Source organism: Marmota marmota, unplaced genomic scaffold, assembly GCF_001458135.2.
Source record: "Marmota marmota marmota unplaced genomic scaffold, marMar, whole genome shotgun sequence".
Lineage (NCBI taxonomy): Eukaryota > Metazoa > Chordata > Mammalia > Rodentia > Sciuridae > Marmota > Marmota marmota.
This window is the reverse complement of record NW_025999990.1, coordinates 41,393,879-41,413,335: the sequence shown is the minus strand read 5'-3', so window position 1 is coordinate 41,413,335 and position 19,457 is coordinate 41,393,879. Positions and strand designations below refer to the sequence as shown.

The window sequence follows — 19,457 nt, the reverse complement described above, 5'->3', positions numbered from 1 at the left end:
CATGCGCCGACCGCGCCGTGCGCGATTCCCGCGCCGGCCTTGGGCGCATTTTCACCAGAAGCGCGGGCGGATTGTGCGGGGTGCTGAGGAGAGGCTGGTGGAGACCGGGAGGGGAGTGAGAACCGCTGCACTCCTGCAAGTGCCTTGGGCAGTTCCTCTTGCCTCACCGGTGTGAAAGGACTGTGTTGCGACAGTAAATATCTTATTGGATGCCTTCAGTGTGCTGGCTTACAGTGCTAGGGAATACACGGGAATGAATTATCACTAGTCTTGGAGCCCCTGGTGCAATTCGGGTGGCAAGATGTGCGTTCTGAGAGATCAAGGCTCACTGTGCAGCGGTGACGGTTCAGTGCCACAAGAGAGATGTCAGCCAGAAGCGCTGAGTGGGCAGGGAGGAGGAAAGGGTTTCCTGAGCCACAGCCATTTGCAAGTTTGCTTTTGATAAAGAGAGTGTGTGTGTTTAAAGCATTTGATTGTTTTAGTTTGTTTCTTAAGGACGCTTAAATTCATTGGTTTTAAACTAATGCTGTGCAATTTAAAAGTTTCAATTAAACCTTTAAACTGTTCACTTAATTGGAACAGTTAGCTTATTTTTACTTTTTTGTTGTTGCTTTTCCTGCTACCTAGGTATTTTTTGGGCTCTCAACTTGACTGTTACACCTGTTTCCTCAACTCTAAAATGAAATTTATAATTGTGGCTGTTTTATAGAGTTGTTCTGAAGATTAAGTATAATAAATGTAAACTAACATAGCCTTTTGCTTTTATACACATAATAATTGGTGGGTTTTATTGGCAATAATGTAAGCCTCGTAATTTATCTTTTTTGGTTAAAAGATAGTAGAATACCAGCTTCTTTGGAAATAGCTGTATTAATGTAGTTCACCTAATCCCATTTTTTAAAACTTTAACATGGAAATGAGTATACACGAGAGACAGTACAATTATGAACCCTCTCATATACATACCCCTCGTTCAGCATCAATAATTGTGAAAGTTTAGCATTTTTTATTTCATCTTTCCACCCAGCACCTATTATTTGTATTAGTAGGAATATTTTCATGCCAATCGCAAAGAATATATTGCTTAATCTATACACACTTCAGTATATATTTCTTTGGCAGATAAGGTGTTTTTAGTGACTATATCATTATCCCAAGAAAATTTATAACTCCCTAATATCTGAAATACAGTATATATTCAGTTTTTGCTAATTTTTTAATTGAATTTTGGGCACTGGGCCATATCCCCAGCCCTATTTTATGTTTTATTTAGAGACAGGGTCTTACTGAGTTACTTAGTGCCTCACTTTTGCTGAGGCTGGCTTTGAACTCTCGATCCTCCTGTCTCAGCCTCTCAGGCTACTGGGATTATACATGTGCGCCACTGGGGTCTGGCTAGTTTTTGCTAATTGTTTTTTAAAAGTCCAATATCAGTTTTTAAAAGCTTGATAAAACTATATATTTATTTCTGTAGTATTTATAGGTTACCAAGTAGTAACAGTGTCTTCCCTCTTTGCTGAGTTGGGCCTTGAACTTGAGATCTTCCTGCCTCAGTCTCCAGAGTTGATTGGATTGAAGGTGTGCACCAAAGTTCCTGGCATCATTTTACTTTTTTAATGGTTTCTTGGTATAGTTTTGTACTCCACATCAATTCAAAAGTTAAGAAAGCAATAAATTCTTTTATAATGGTAAATCAATACTGACTGAATGAGTACAGACCTGTCAGTATCAGTCCTTTTAGTTTAACAGAACATAAGTAATTACTTCTCTGTAGGTGCAATAAGATATTTCCCCTATGTAAAGGCCAAATAACTAAAATCAAGAGGTTTATCTTATTTCCTCACACCCCAACAACCCTTCCCAAATTCTCAAAATGATTGATTGTGGGTAAATAAGGAAAACTTAAAACAACTGGGTTTGTGTTTCATCCTGACTTCAAATTACATAAAGGTGAACAACAAAGTTTATTTATGTTGCAATCTGTCGTTTCAGGTATTTCAGCTGTCTAAAGACAACTTCACACCTATATAATGTAACAAAAAAGGTCAGAAAACATTAAGCAAATAGAAGTGTGGAACCTGTTAAGCAAGATGAACATCTCTGGAAGCAGTTGTGGAAGCCCGAATTCTGCAGATGTATCTAATGACTTTAAGGAACTTTGGACAAAACTAAAAGAATATCATGATAAAGAAGTACAAGGTGACATCTTAAATACTTACAGCAACATTTTATTGAGACTATAATAGTAACTTTGTATGATAGTTTTATGTATTTATAGAGAGAAGAAATTACCTTTTTTTAGTTGTTGATGAACCTTTATTTTATTTATTTATTTATTTATATGGAGTGCTGAGAATCAAACCCAGTGCCTCACACAGTGAGGCAAGCACTCTACTACTGAGCCACAACCCCACCTCTGAGAAATGATCTTCTTTAAGTTCAAATATTCCATCTTTCAGCAACATTTACTGTTTTAATTTTTTTGAGATTCATTTTTATGGGTGAATTGTTAAAATTCTACAGCTGCTACTATAGGACATAGTTCTTAAACAGCTTATAGTTGTTTATGGTAACATGAAATGGGTGGTGAAAAAGAATTAGACTTTATTTACTGAAGACCTGGATTTGAATTTGAATTTCATTTGCCTACTTGCTGTGGGATCTCAGCCAAGTTATGTAACCTCTGAACTTAATTCTCTACTGTAAAATTATTTGCAGGATTATTTACAGATACAAAAAGTATTATTGGGCTTAAGTCTTTTAACAACCTTTGGAAATTTTTTTTTTTTTTGCTGCTAAGCACTGAGATAGTGGTAGTTTACTTTCAAAGATCCTGCAGTCCAGTAGAGGTAGTCGTTTAAACAAATAATTACAGGGGGGCGCTGCGGTGATAGCTCAGTGATAGCACATGCCTAGCATGTGTGAGGCACTGGGTTCAATCCTCAGCAACACATAAAAATAAATAAATAAAATAAAAACATTGTGTCCATCTACAACTAGAAAATTTTTTTTAAATAATAAATTTTAAAAAACCAATTACTGTACAATGAAATAAGAACTAAAAAAAAAAGCTTATATATGAAATACAGTGACTATATAGGATTGAGCAATTGTAGCTAGGATGATTATATAAAAGGAAACTTCTATTAATGCTAAGCTCAAGATTTGATATCAAACTTTGATATACTTTAATTCTGGAATATTTATGTTTAGTACACTGATCTTGTGTATGAGAAATGCTTCGTAGTATTGCAGTTATTTCCTTTTTTTTTTTAGTACTGGGGAATTGAACCCAGGGGCACTTTACCATTGAGCTTTATCCCCAGACCTTTTATTTTTCTTTCTTTCTCTCTCTTACTATTTATTTATTTTACGGCATGGTCTCACTAAGTTGTCCAGTCTGGCCTCAAACTTGTAATCCTCCTGCCTCAGCCTCTCCAGTAGCTGGATTTACAGGTGTATACCACTGTGCCCACCTAAAATTGTTTCTTGGTTACATATTGCAACCGTGGGTTTAGTACTGCAGTACTTAATGTAAACCTAAATCTGAATTACAGTCTGTGGGTCTATGTTTGAACTTTCACATGGCAAATTTAGTTTCTGATAGAATTGCATGATGATAGCCTCATTATTAATTAATGGATTCTGAAATGTAAGTCCTAAAAACAACTTTGGAAGCCCCAATATACCTGGAGACACTTAATCTAGAAGGGCATATTGGGTGTTTACTGTTTTTTTAAATCATTTGGTGGGGGGTTGTCATAGGGATTGAACCCAGGAATACTTTACCACTGAGCTACATTAGATCCCTAGTTATTTTAAATTTTTTAATTTTGAGATAAAGTGTCCCTAAATTACTAAGGCTGGCCTTGAACTTACTATATTCCTGTGTCCTCAGCCTCTTGAATTTCTGAGATTACAGGTACGCATCACTGTGCCCACCATATTGGATGCTTACTATATGCCAAACTTTATGAATAAGCATAAATCATAGATATTCCTATTTTAAGGAAATTTCTAATTTAGAATTTAATATAGTGTACCATGTCATCTGAGAACATAAAAAACCAGGAGTGTGTGCATGTGTGGTGGGGTTACTGTCAGACAGACTTCACAATTGGGTAAGTTTAACTAATGAGGCAATAAAGATGGTAGAGGAGAGGGAATTTTCTTAATACAGTGAATAGCATATGCAAAAGTTTGGAGATAAGAACTTGATATTAGTCAAGGAATAAAAGGTAGTTTGATACAGCTCAAAGAGGAAAGGGGTGGAAGTTTGGAGAAATGAATAGGATATGATACTTAGAAAGGTAGATTAGCTCTGTATGCTATGCTGTAGTGTTTGACATTGTACCTTTAGGATTATCTCTAAAACTTCCATCTTGAGTGCCTACCTCTATTGATAGTGAGTGTATTTAATAGGTTAAGAAAGAGGCATGAGATATAGTGTCTTATTCCATGAATTCTGCATCTAGACTACTAGTGTTTAAAAGTCATTTCTGTCATCTAATTTGAATAGAGATAGTGACTTTGTTCAATTTATTTAACTTTATAATGCCTCATATTCCTCATGGATAAAATAAACATACCAATAATATAATCTTCATTATATTAAATAACTTAATAGATGTAGAGTATTTGGAGGAATGTCGCACATGGTAAACAATATATGTTAGTTGTTGCTGTCATTTGGAATCAGCATCCATAATGTGTTTTTCAGTGCCTGCTGTGTATTATCCTAGCTATGGTTGATGGGATGCTCCAAAAATCTTTTAACAGAACTTTCACATACTGATTACTTTTTTAAAAAAATATATTTATTAGTTGTTGATAGACCTTTATTTATATGTGGTACTGAGGATTGAACCCAATGCCTCACACATGCTAGGAAAGCACTGTACTACTGAGCCACAACCCCAGCCCCCGATTACTTTTTATTATTCCCTTTATGTTTGTTAAAAAAAAAAAAAAAGACTGTAGGATTTCTAGGAGAAAACATAAAATTCTTAGTTTCTATCTCTCCTTTGGTAGCAACAAGGAGGGTACTTACTTTTTTAAAATGTGGTAAAATTTAACATCCTATTTGTCATTTAACCATTCTAAAGTGTACATTTCAGTAGCATCAAGTACATTCCTGTTTTTGTGACACCATCAGCACCAACTGTTGCCAGAACTCTTTCCATTTTGCAAAACTAACTGTTGCCATTAAGCAATAACTTCCCATTTTTCTCTTCCCCCAAGCCCCTGGCAACCAACATTCTATTGTATTATCTATGAATTTGATTACTCTAGATACCTTATATAAGTGGAACCATATAATCATTGTCCTTTCAATACTAGTTATTTCACATAACATAATGATTTGTAAGTTCATTCATGTTGAGTATGTTAGAATTTTCTTTTTAAGGCAAATATTATCCCATTATATGTATATACCTTTTGCTTATGTATTCATCTGGCAATAGCCATTTGAATTACTTCCATCTTTGAACTGTTGTGAATAATATAAACAAGTATCTCTTTGAGACCATGCTCTCAGTTCTTTTAGGTGGCCACCCTAATGGGTGTGAAGTGGTATTTCATTGTGGTCCTTTCTGTTTTCTCTGTCATATCCAAGAAATAATTAACAAATCCATGTTATAAAGCTTTCAACTCATGTTTTCTTCACAGAGTTTTATAGTTTTAACTATTACATGTAAGCATTTGATCCATTTTAAGTTAAATTTTACATATGGTATAAATGCCCAGCTACAATCTTGCATGTGGATATTCAGTCTTCTTAACACTATTTGTTGAAAAGACAGTCCTTTTCTCTTTGAATGATCTTGCATCCTTGAAATCATTTGACCCTATACAGGATTTATTTCTGGCTTCTCCATTGTATTCTACTGGTCTTTCTTTATGGAAATACCACAGTGTTTTGATTATTGTAGCTTTGTAACAAGTTTTGAGATCAAGAAGTGTTAAGATCTTCAGTTTTGTTCTTTTTCAAAATTGTTGTGGCTATTCAGATCCCCTAAGATTACTTGTGAATTTTAGTACAGATTTTTCTTCTACAAGAAACAACATTGGGATTTTGATAGGAATGACATTGAATCTGTAGATCACTTTGAAGAATGTTGGTGTCTTAATAGTATTCTTTTTCACTTCATGAACATAGGATGTCATTTCATTTATTAGTGTCTTCTATAATTTCTTTCAGCAAAATTTTGTAGTTTTCCATATACAAGTCCTTTGTCTCCTTGGTGAAGCTTACTGCTAAGTTATTCCTAAGTATTTTATTCTTTTTGATGCTGTAATAAATAAAATTCTTTAATTTACTTTTCAGATTGTTCATTGTTAGTTAATAAGAAACATAATTGACTTTTTTGGGGTGTGGGGGAGGGCTAGTAAGTATTGAACCTAAGGACACTAACACTGAGCTACACCCCCAGCCTTTTTATTTTATTTTGAGGCAGGGCCTTGCAAAGTTCTCCAGGCTAGCTTCAGACTCAGGATCCTCCTGGCTCAACCTCCTGGGTTGCTGGATCATAGGAGTGTACCACCGTGTCCTGCATATAACTGATTTTTTCATGGTGATTTTGTATGCAACTTTACTAAAAGCCTTCATTTATATACGTTTTAATTTATGACGAGTTACAGTTTAGCTACCTCTAATTTATTTCATTTGCATATTTTAGTGCTCTTTTATGCTTTTTCATTGATTATGCTGATCCATGTTCCTGTGATAGCCCTCTTCTAGCATATAACATTGCTGATGCATTCAGGCTACAAAATTGTTCATTTAGGAAACTAGATATTGATGGAATGAAGTTATTATTGGTATTTTTCCATTAAATTTTTTGAAATTTTATCTTTTTCTAAAAATGTCAAAACTCAAACACAAATAACCACTTCTTAGTTTCTGAGTGTTTTCTTCCAAAGTTTTCTGAAGTATATTCTTTTTTTTACAAAAGGTTTAAGATTATTTTTTATTTGAGGAAATTTTACATGTATACAAAAGTCAAGAAAACAATGTACTCATCACTCAACAACTATTATCAATACATGGCCATCAAAACAATTTGTCTTGTTTTACATGTATTCTACATCCTTCTCTATTCCTTTTTCACTCAATTATTTTGAAGTCCCTATCATAATTTCATCTATAAATACTTCAGTATGTATGTCTTGTAGACTCTTAAACACAAGATGCCATTATCACATTAAGAAAACAATTTGGGTTTTTTGTTTTGTTTTTTGGTCATAGTGGGTGTTGGCTTTGCACTGTTAAGCACATGCTCTGCTAAGCACATGATCTCCCGCTGAGCTACACTCCTGGCTCCCAAAACAAATTCTTTAGTATCATCTAACATAGATTAGATGATAGTGTTTGCATTTCCTCAGTTATCTCAGATGTCTATCTGTACTTATTTATAATATGTATCTAAATATTTTCACATTTATATTTGATTAATGTATCATTTTCTTCAGTGTAGTCTTAGTTTGTATTTCTCTTATGAGTGAAATTAAACATCTTAGTTTAAGGGTGACTTGTATTCATTTTTCTATGACATGTTTACATACTTTATTAATTATTTTTTTTGGTTTTACCCTTTTTTCCTATGAATCTCTAAGAGCTGTTTATGTGTAAGGCAGATTAGTTGACATTAATATTTAAAGGTTTAGAATCCCAGTTGGTTATTAGATCTAATTTTAAAATAAACTATGCTTATGGCATATGTCCAGGGAGAAATATGAATATTTAACATTAATGCCACCCTTCACTTGACTACATTATTCCCCCTCACCCCTCCTATACCCAGAAAGTCTAGTGTGAATCATTGAGGAAGGATTCTGAATTTTGTACTGTCTTGTTATTCATTTTTGTACTGTCTTGGATAATTACTGAATTATATATTGCTAGACTTGGTAGCAGTTACTGAAGATACAACAGTGAAGAAGACACAGGGGTTTGGGAGCAGTTGTATTCATTTTCTTTAGGAAAATATACAATATAAACATACAGTGAAATAGCAGAAATAAGGCATATCTTGATAACAGTGATGTAATAAACTGCATGTGTTACTTTTAGAACTAAGAAGAAATAAATTCTCCAACTTCTGTTGAATAGCAATATTGTCCTTTTGGTTTATAATACTATTATCACATCCGGGTGCATGGTGCATGCCAGAATCCCAGCAGCTCAGGAGGCTGAGGCAGGAGGATTGCAAGTTTGAGACTGGCCTCAGAACAGTAAGAACACAAGTCAAAATTTAAAAAACAAAAATGTAGATTTTCTCATAAGAACAGCTTCATGTTTAAACTTTTTAGTTTCTTCTACATATTATAAAATTTTTTGTTTGTTGTGACCTGGAAATGGAGCAAATACAATTTAAATCGGAGCAGACGTACTTAAGTTTTTATTAAACATTTGATAGAGAGGAATTAACATTCTGCCATTATCAAACATAATGCTAAATTATTTATCCTTCATATAATTAATTTTTGAAGTTTTATAACTGGTATTAAGAAGATCATGAAATTTTTATTATGCAGAGTTCCTATCTTAGATTCTTTACATCCTTGTGTGTAAAGAGCTTTGGCACATAGTAAGAGTCAGGAAGTGGTATCTAAATGAATTGCATAGTCTGTAGCTGGATCAATGGAACATATTCTTGAACTTTAGTATTTAAAAACTCATGACAAGCAGGATATGGTGGCACATTGCCTGTAATCCCAGCAGCTCCGGAGGCTGAGGCAGGAGGATTGTAAAATTCAAAGCCCGCCTCAGCGATTTAATGAGGCCCTAAGCAACTTATCAAAACCTTGTCTCCAAAAATAAAAAGGGCTGGGGATGTGGCTCAGTGGTTAAGTGCCCCTGGGTTCATTCCCCCTTACCAAAACAACGACAACAAAAAGACACAAAAATTATTAAACTTTGTGTCTAAACTTGGGAATATTTTACTACTCATTTACTTTAGTTTTTAAAAATTTTTAGGTACTATTCTACAGAGTTGGGAAAGGAAAAATAAATCACCACTCTACAAATATAACATTTGTACTTTTTGGTTTTTTCTTTCTTAGATTTTCTGTTCTTTTGCAGTGTTAGGATTAAACCCAGGTCCTTGCACATACCACCAACCTGTACCACTAACCCTCTCTTTTCCTAAAATGCAATAGATTTTTATATTGTTGAGGTCATTGTATATACCGTTTTGTATCTGGCTTATTTTTCATATGGTTTCATTATCTAAACTGTGCTTTTTTATATTAAACATAATTATCTCTTTTTTACACATATCCATTGCTGTAGTTTGGATATGTGTTACCCAAAGGTCCATGTGTTAAAGGTTCAGTCCCCAAGGCGATACTATTCTGAAGTGGTGGAACCTTTAGGAGGTGGGTCTTACTGTCCTTAGGCCATTGAGGACATTGTCTTGAAGGGGATTGTGGAACCCTGGCCCCTTCCTGCTTTACTTTTGCTCTGTGGCCATGCGCTCCCTGCCATTGATGGCATGCTCACCAGAGGTACAAAGCAATGAGTCCACTTGATCTTGGAATGGAACCTTCAAAACTGTGAGCCCGAATCAACCTTTTCTCTTTAAAAGTTGAGTATTTAAGGCATTTTGTTATAATAATGAAAAGCTGACTAACATTCCTGTTTAAAACTAAACCCATTTTATTTTTCAGCTTTAAATTTAATGGGAACAAAATATTTGTTGGATTTTTCCTCATGTACTTTAGTGTTGTACAGTCTTTTAAGAGACTGCTATTTTATGATGAGGAAACATCAGGAATATAGAATATACTTTATAATAAGTGCATTAAGCCACAATCATCAAATTATAGAATCTGACAAATATTACATAGTCTAACTCACAAATGTTAAATAATTTATGATTCTTTTAATTTGTATACTCCTTGTGGCTGTGCTCAACAGTCATCATATTTCCAGGAAAGTTAGTTTGTGTACTCTTAAAAACCATGAGAAGAATACAAGCAGTTGTTGGTGTTTAGGGTTAATATCCATGTTTTATGAATGGTAGTTATTGAATATATGTGAACGCATAAGAGAAGGTAATCTTTGGTATAATACATTGATAAGGCCACTTTCCCCAGTTTCAAATCACTTAGGGATTCTTGAAGGTATTAAATGAATAATTGCTATTTTTAAAAAAATGGTTATGTCATTTAAAACTGCTTTGGTTTGGACCACTGCAAATTTGCAATATGAAGGACTTTTTAAAAAATTTTTTTAGTACTAATCCATTGTCAATGTGTTCCACATAGTTTCATATAAATTAGATCCTCTAACTATGTGATAACATCAAAGACATGCCTGAAGGTACTTAGCTTTTTTTAAAGAAGGTGGGGGATCCACTTGGAAAAACCAGTATAAGAGGCTATTTGCAAGACATCAAACATAGACTTGTCTGGACATTGCAGGTTTTGAAGTATATATATAGGGATCAAAATTGACTCATTACTTTTAAAGCTTCATGTCAGTAAAGACAAAGGAGAAATGTTATGAATGGTAGTACCTGAGATACATAATTTTTATTTATATAGCCAAGGAAATCTACCTATAGGAACTTACATGCATCTGAATACCCTGCTACGTGTAGAGTTTTGGGGGTTGTTGGCCTTTGGGGTAGTGCCTCATTTATCCAAAACATAATAAATGGTAGCAAAAATATGCCATATACAAGACAGTATGTGTACTAATCATGTAAGCTACATGCATTTCTTTTAAAACCATGGGAAGAATATACAAAATCCCCCATATTCTGTGAACAGCATTATACGAACCAAATCATCTAGGGATAAAAATTCTGGAGACAGTTGTAACTAACTTTTTATGTCTTTTATCTTTAGGATAATGGTATCCTTTCATGATTGTTCATTCTAGTATCTTGTGTTCCTTTTATGACAAATGCTGTTAGCATACAGTCTTTTTATGCTTTGAATTCAGAATTAACATTTTTTAATAGGATTTATCTTTTTTTAATAGGATTTAATAGAAATTTCAGAATTCTTTAAAAGTCTCAGTTGTATTTTTGGGTATACATTTTTTTTCCCCTTTCAAGTTTCTTCAGTATCAGGTTTACTGTTAAAAGCACAGGCAATAAAACAGAATTTAGAGTATTTTTTAAAAACACCACTATTTTAATTAGCTGTCTCATCCACTCCTGGTTCTGCCATCAACATCTGGATAATGTATGGTAATCACTTTCACAGAAAATGAGGCAGGTTTTAGGGGGCAGAATTAGAACCCTTTGAAGAAATGGTATGGCAGTTGTAATGTAACAGGGTACATATTTTTTAGTTTATTTTTGGATTGCTTCATTTATTTCATGTTTCATCAGAATTCCAAAAGAAGATTACATAAATTAATAATGAAATGAATTGTATGTAAGTTGGCTTTATATCATCAGTGTGTCCTATTTGTTAAGAATACTCTGTTACTCTCACATCTCTTATTTTTTAATTTGCATTCACATCTGTAAATTCAGTGAAACCCACAAATATTATTTTACCCACTTTTTGATAATTAAATATTAAGCAATATTAGCACACCTTAAATATGGCAGATTTCATAAAGATAAGGAGATTCCATTTTGGAATTGAAATAATTAGACAATTATAAAAATGTTAGTAATAGTATTTTTGGTAGAAGTTAAATTATTTGATCTATATATAAAACTACTATTTGTACAGAAAGGTGATAATAGTTTTATCATTTATAATTCAAAACCAAAAGAAACTCAAAGTGAAAGTGCATGAACCATATATGGTTTGTTCTGGGTAGAGAACTAAAACAATATAACAGTGATTTTTGTTTGTGTGTAGCAAATTGAGCTTTTGTCTCATTTCTTAAACTTGTTTGCTGATAACTACATGTACATGACCTTAATTATTTCATTTCCTCCAAAATTCATGTAAGAATAGGTGTAGGGTTAATTGTAGTGTGGTGCTTGGTCTTTTGAGCAATTTCCTCAATAGGTGTCTCAGGTTGCCAGTGTTACAGTCCCAAATACTTTGTTGAACAGACTACCTGTTCATACAGGAGCCGTATTGTTGTATAGCCTCATTCCTTCCGATGGGTGTGGAGCAGGATTAAAGCACACTTTATAGGGGTTCTAATTGTAGATGCCTAATTGACTTGACGAATAGCAAATGCTAAAATTTAAACACACACACTGGCACACACATAAACCTGTTTCAGGACTGATCTGCGTGACAGAACAAATGCTTCACAGGTGTTGAATGCTTACAAGATAAAAGAGTAGTCTTTCCATATTTCCCAAGAATTTTCTTTTGAAGTTTATATGGATTTTCTATCTCATTGTTTCTTTTCTTAAGATGGTCATGGCAAGAATCCATTTCATCTTTGGCTACACATTTCACTTCTAAATGCAGACCTGAGTTTTAAAAGTCAGCCTGAATTTAAAACTAGAAAATCTGTGAATTAGTGAATTTTCCCATATTTGGGAAGGGAGTAAGAGAAGAAAAACTGCTGATGCACAAGTTCTTAATTCTTCAAGGACGATTTGATGTTTTACTGAGTACTTTTCAGGTCTCATAAGTTTGTCATCATTACCTAAGAAAAAGAAGCTTTTTTAGGATAGGAATTTGACAGATGGAAAGGATTTATTTAAAAGAACCAAAAGATCACATCAGTTTTTTCTCTAAACCTTTTTTTTTAAAAGATAAATTTTCCCTTTATTGTTATGGTTTGTATTTTAACTGTTTTCTATAAATCTAAGGCAAGTAATAGTTTTCCCTTTTTTAAAAAAAAAAATCAAGCCAATTACAGATTTACCTGTAGATTTAAGAAATAGTACAAAGAAATCCATGTACCCTTTACTCATTTTTCCCCAGTGATAGCACCTTGTATTATTATAGTACATTTTCACAACCAAGAAATTAATATTGTTGCAGTCTACCAGCCTTACTCAGATTCAACCAATTTTACATGAATTCAGTAGTGTATGTGTGTGTATTTAGTTCTGTGCTATTCAGTAGCATGTAGATTCTCTTGTTACCACCAGGGATTCATCATGCTACTTTTTAAAACCCCCAGCCACCTTGCTCCAACCCCACCCCTCTGACTTTTGGCCATCCGTAATCTCTTCTTCATATCTATAATTTTGTCATTTCAAAAATGTTATGTAAGTGGAAACATAAAACATTACCTTTTGAAATTGGCTGGTTTAAGTCAGCATAATTTTCTTGAGATCTGGCCAAATTTTTCCAAATGTCAGTAGTTCACTCCTTTTTATTGTTCACTGTAGTACATGGATGCACTACAGTTTTTTTGTTGGTTTTCTTGACATTACTTATTGAAAGACATTATGTTTGGCTGTTACGAATAATACAGTGGTCTTCTCTTTCATGTCAGACTTAATTAAAACTAAAAATACAAATATCTCAAGATATTTGTTATACTCTGCCCTTTGTTAAGTATATTTCTATAAACAATTTTGTTCCCCTTCTAGGACTTCCTGCTGCAATCTAGTTTAATCCCAAAAGACGAGCCTACATAAGCATTATTGCTGTTAGCAAATACATAGGCTATGTCAGAACATAGCCCTTCATTTATAGTGAACTTCTAATTATATGTTTGCCCCTGCTATTAGAAAGGAAGTAACTCACTTTAGGTGGGGAAAATTTCATACTACATGGCTGTCATATAATAGACTAAAAGCAGTAATGTTACAAATATACTTTTGTGACCCCAGGGCACAAGTAAAGTGAATGTACTCAATCTTTACAAACAAATGGGACCTGGTTCATTACTCAGAGGCCAGACTGAAGGGTCTTAATAGTGTAGCATTTGATTTATAAAGGAACTTTGATAATTGCCTTAAAAATAACAATATGTATAAATAAAATACTAAGGCTTTTTTTCTTTATTATTTTTCAGGTTTACAAGTAAAAGTAACTAAACTGAAAAAGGAACGAATTTTGTAAGTATCAGTATGTAATACTGATGTCTTATTTGTAAAGTATTTAATCCTGTTTAACCTCAATCTTATTTAAAAGATTTGCTTTACTTAGACCAACTGACAATGATTTCCCTTTTTAAGTTTTAAAATAAAGAGAATAACTGATTTTAGGTGTAGTTTTACTATGTATACATACGTTCTAATATTAAATTAGTTTTTTTATAAGAGTATTAAGATGAGAACTGATCTAATCTGTAAATTCATTTTAATCTGTCAACAATATTTTCCCAGCTGTGTTAACGCCTAGAATTCAAAATACTACAAGATGGGGAACAGATTAATTCTGTGATTTCTAAACTCAAAAAATGGGTATTGTGAGACCCCTTTTAAGTAGTTTGGAATTACCCTAGGATATCGTGAATTGTTCTGATATTAAGCTCTGAATCACATCGATTTTTACTTGTGGTTTTTTTAGTGTTTTCACATTCAGGAAAGCAAAACAGATGGCATGGTACAATATCAGTAGTATAACAAACATCAATATTATTATGACATGATTTCACATCTTTCTTATAGTATATACCTGTGGGCTTCAGTTACTTCATGTTTCTAACACTTCCAAGGCTTTAACTGAAAACTAGAGTTACTAGTCACCGATCAGCATACATCCAATTGTTTTCTGTCCTGCATGAAAATTAGAAATTTTTTCTTCACACATAGAAAGTCTTTATACTTCAGAAACAGAAAATCATTAAATTTAAATGTTTTGTTTTAAAAGTAATAATTTTTTATTCTTAATTAGTGAAACTTTTAAATGTTTTGTACTGTTGAAAGTATACATATTTCTACTTAAAGATGTTGCTTTAAACCTTAACTGTAGGATAACCCATTTTTTCTGTGATGGTGCTGGGTTTAGTTCCCAAAATTGACATCTTTCTCTACTTACACAGAAAATTAATAAGTCTTTTTGGAGTAGTAATGTAGGATGTATATCTTATTAGATAAATAATTTTCTTCCTGCAAAAAACAAAACCAATCATAAGTGACATTTACAGGAAGGAAAATGTATTCTTTCACCTAGAAAGCCACTAAAAAAGGGCATTCTAGCATTGCTTAGTTAATGACTCAAAATATTCAAGATTCTGCATGTCTTCTGTGACAGTGTTAGTGTTCAGTTTTCCCTTTTATTCTTGATAAAACAGCAAGATGTCCATCATCATTCTAATCATCACCTGCAGAACATCTTTGTATCTTTTTTTTTTTTTAAACTAATTATATAAGTTTACAAGAACAGACCCCAGCAGAGTTCTTTTAACTTGCCTGGTCATACCTGAACAGTAGCTGCAAAGGAATTGAACTAACATGATCGGATTAGTCTAGTGAAGATTTTGACATGGCTTTATTTGTATTCCAGAATGGAGCAAATAAATAAGTAAATTGTTGATAATGAGTGCTAGGATTCTCATTGTCAGGAGGAAGGAGCTAGCACATACAGAAAGGGGGAAGACTTGAGTAAACCCTGTATTGGTAGGAATTGGAGTTACCAGTATGAACTCATGGTTTTTAATATGTAGATAAATAAATAGATAGTTGTTAATGTAAATAAAAATATACACATATTTCCTAGACTTGATTCATTGAAAAAGCCTAGAAGCAATGACATCTGAGTTCTTCATTTTTGACATAGGCCATCTGGTTGATAGTTTTAATAAATACTGTTAATCAAAAGATGTATCAGTGACTTGGTATGATGCTTTAATATATACCAAATAAAATAGCTGAATCACAGTGTGTTGGAGTTATTCTACAAGTCTTCTCTTTGTATGTATGGCAACACTTTATAGGAATTCTTGTTTGTGCTGACCTTTTCTCATACCAAAGGTTTAATGTTTCAGAGTTGATTATTAAACAATGATTTCTTTATATTATACCTTGGATCTTTGTTGAAGTTAATGATCTTGTAAAGGATGGATTAACAACTATTGATTGGAATGACCTCCTTTAGAGTCAAAATGTTGATTACTTCTAAGAAGCAATACTAAAACCCAGAAATTACTGTTTGATATTTATATATTTCAAGCTACATTTACAAAATGTTTTTGAAGATTAGCTTTATTAAAACAGATCCTTCACGTAGGCCTAGTCATTTTATTTTCTAAAACATAACTATTTTAAATAATAAATTTCTATAAACTTTATTAGATAAATAATTTTAAAAATATAAATTGTATTAATATATTACAAATATATTAGCTTGAGTCAGAATCATTTCCCTGTAGATTGAATGTTTAGAAATTCTTTGAAATGATCTAGTCTGCTTATTTTAAGTGTACTTTTTATAGTAGACTTTTTATACAAAATGTATTATCCACCTATAACCAAACAGCCACATGAATAAAGTTCTTAAATTTGTAAGTGAATGTTGAATATTACTTTTTCAAAAATCACCAATGACATCTCTGAAAATTAAACAATGGAAACACAATTGATTATTCAGTATCTGATATAATGCCTTCACTATGTAAAGAGTCATTTGATCCTTTTAATGCATATTGTTGTTACTCTATACCTGTATGCCTCAGGTGGCTTGGGGTTATACAATTTGGAAGCACGGGTGAGTTGCTAAATTCCCTCAGTGATCAGAAAATTAAAGGGGTGCTTTATTTTATCCTCCCCAGAATGAGTTAGGTCTTTACATAGTGGGATCAAGAACTTGGATTTACCTATCTTATATTTATTGTTTATCAACTGTAATGACTCTCTTCATGGTCAATTAGTGAATCCAACAATCTTATTTATCAGCCATTATTTAAAGAAAAACAATAGCTTCTTTATTTTTCTCTGAAGAAATAAATAATAAAATATGACAGCTACCATAATTCAGCCATCCAGCTATATGGCACTTAGAAAGAAAAATTCCCTTTCCAGCTGCTGTGAAATAAACAACTCATCTACAAATAAACCCTTGTTTTCTTTTAAATTACTCTTTCAATTAAGAAATTTAAAGAATTACAGAGAAAAAAATTGTGCAGCACTGTTTCATACTTTTTATTTCTTATCACAAATAGAAAATCTCCCATAATTGGAATAGAGACAGTATGAGTAGAGCTGTTACTTACATTAACAAATGTTGACAAAATAATATAAACCAGTAAGTCCATGTATTTTTAAAATATTTTTTTAGTTGCCCAAGTCCCTACGTAATCTAGTTGCTGCCCAACTTTTCAATCTTATATCCTGTCACTCATCTCCTTTACTCATTAACCTATAATTACAGTAGACTTTCTGTTCCTCAAATATTTCATACTCATTTTTTACCTTAGACTTTTTGGTAATTTATCTATTCTATCTCCTTTTGTCTCTGTTTCCTCAGATAACTGGTTCTTTTTTGTTATTCAGGTCTCATTTAAATAGGACTGTCTCAGAAAGGTCACTCCTGGCTACTCATCAATATCTCTTCATTTCTAATTCCTGTGGTCACTCAATTACATCATTAAATTTTGTTTTCTTCATGCACTTAGTCTGCAACTGTTATGGTTCACTCCCAGCCTTTGACAATTAAATGTAAGGCCCATGATATAATAACAGTAGTGCTGTCCCCAGCCTCCAGAGCAACACCTCAGAAATAATAAGGACTGAGTTATTTGCTACTGAATCTAAATGAAGGACACAGTGTGAAGCTAGAATTCAAATACATATGTACATACATATATAGATGATTCCAAATCATATGATTCTTCCTTCCACAAAAATATTGCCTATTCTAAGTAAATAAATAATAAAAGAAGAAAGACCAATAGAGTAGAGAAAGGAGGTCAGGCGAAGAAGGGGATAGTAGTGGGGATTGAAATGGAGAAAACTAAGTTACATGTATGTATTTGACCTCAACTTTTTTTGATACAAGAAATTTAAATATATATTTGTGAGGCTAAACTGTGGACTTCTAAAGTCACAATTATCTTTTTAGAGTGTCTTTCTTTGAAAATCTTACTTATTTCTTGACTTTTAGAGATGCACAAAGACTGGAAGAATTCTTCACCAAAAATCAGCAACTGAGAGAGCAACAGAAAGTCCTTCATGAAACCATTAAAGTTTTAGAAGATCGGTGAGTCTGGTACTTAAGACGTGATTTTCCCCTTAAAAGTAAGAGAGTGCATTGATTTTAATTTGTAATCAGTTCTGGATTGAAAGTGATCTTCTTTCCTAGTCTTCTGTCATCTTTGAATAAGTCCTTTATGGCTTTAGGGATATATTCTTACAGGCTTGTTTTTCATTAATTGTAACAACCATCTCAGCTTAACCTTTAAATGGTATCTTTCTTTAGTGTTTGATGTAAGGCGAACTTCAGGGTAGTGGTGTTCTAATTCATTTGAAGCTTTAATTCCATTTTTACTTCTAATTAGGTGGAAACTGTTTCACAATTCTATTCTTGCCTTCTTTATTCCCCCACCCCGACCATTTTCTTTTCTTCCTTACTTATTTCTTCACTTACAGGCAATGTTAGGAGTTCTTTCTAAATATTACTGGGATAATATGATCAATTACTTAACCTCCCCACATAGACTTCTTTGATTTTAGGAGTTTTTGTTTGTTTGTTTGTGTTCTTTTTAATGGTACTATTGATCAAACCCCATATTTTTAAATGTTTCTAATAAAAAAAATTTTAAGTTTATAGTTTTTTATTTTTAATTGTGATGGAAGCCATTGGAGGGTTAAGAGGCAGGTATGACAAAAGGATGTGAGTACCAATAGCACCTACTCTATACAAATGGAGAGGTCAGGTAGGTGATTGTATATGTAAATATGGAGCTCAGTGGGTCTCCTAAGGACATCTTAAGTATAGGAAGAGACCATTCTAATTAAGGTTTACCTCCCTTTAACCCTTCCCCAATCCAGTACTAAATAAAAAATTATTAATTACACAAGTTTTTTTCTTTCCCATAACAAGAAGGAACACTTCTATGCCAACAGGTAGGAACACTTGCTGTTCCTTGATTCCTGTGTAAAGACAAATTTAAGATGGGCATCATAACTAAATATATTAGTCTATTATTCTGAATTTTCCCTCTCTCTTTCCCCCGCCCACCACTGAGCTACATCTCTAGCCCTTTTTTTATTTTTTTCTTTTGAGACAGAGTCTCCCTAAGTTGCTTAGGGTCTCTCTAAGTTGCTGGGGCTGGCTTTGAACTTGTGCTCTTCCTGCATTAGTCTCTTGAGCTACTGGGATTATGGGCATGCACCACTACATCCAGCTAATCTTAGTTCTCTGAGAAGCAAATGCCAAGATGACTTTGGACATTAATTTTTTGAGAGGAACACCTGTAAATGAGGTGGGAATTGGAAGAGGTTGGGAAAGCTGTCAGACCTCCAAGCATCTGTCCCTATCCCAGTAAGGAAGAGACGTTAGAGGGCAGGTCTTCGACTGCTTTTTAAGGAAGCTTTGGCTAGGGTGATGTGGAATCTTAGAGCCATAGTATTCCTGTTGAGCTTATGCATCAGCCAGATCTGACCATAAGTTGTGTAGTG

At 33.2% G+C, this 19,457-nt stretch overlaps 1 protein-coding gene across 5 annotated transcripts in view; it reads left to right on the top strand.

Moving 5' to 3' along the window:
• The window catches only part of Rbbp8 (RB binding protein 8, endonuclease), an 85,420-nt gene that overhangs the window by 18,016 nt on the left and 47,947 nt on the right, over nt 1-19,457 (top strand). For 3 of the 5 annotated variants that reach the window (XM_048806443.1, XM_015482487.2, XM_015482488.2), the window contains exons 2-4: nt 1,993-2,199; nt 13,910-13,952; nt 17,941-18,036. In XM_048806443.1, coding sequence (XP_048662400.1) covers nt 2,091-2,199; nt 13,910-13,952; nt 17,941-18,036 — 248 coding nt within the window. In that variant the 5' untranslated portion in view covers nt 1,993-2,090. Of the gene's footprint in view, nt 1-71; nt 194-1,557; nt 1,579-1,992; nt 2,200-13,909; nt 13,953-17,940; nt 18,037-19,457 lie in introns of those variants that run through there. The other 2 variants (XM_048806444.1, XM_048806445.1) reach the window with 2 other exon arrangements.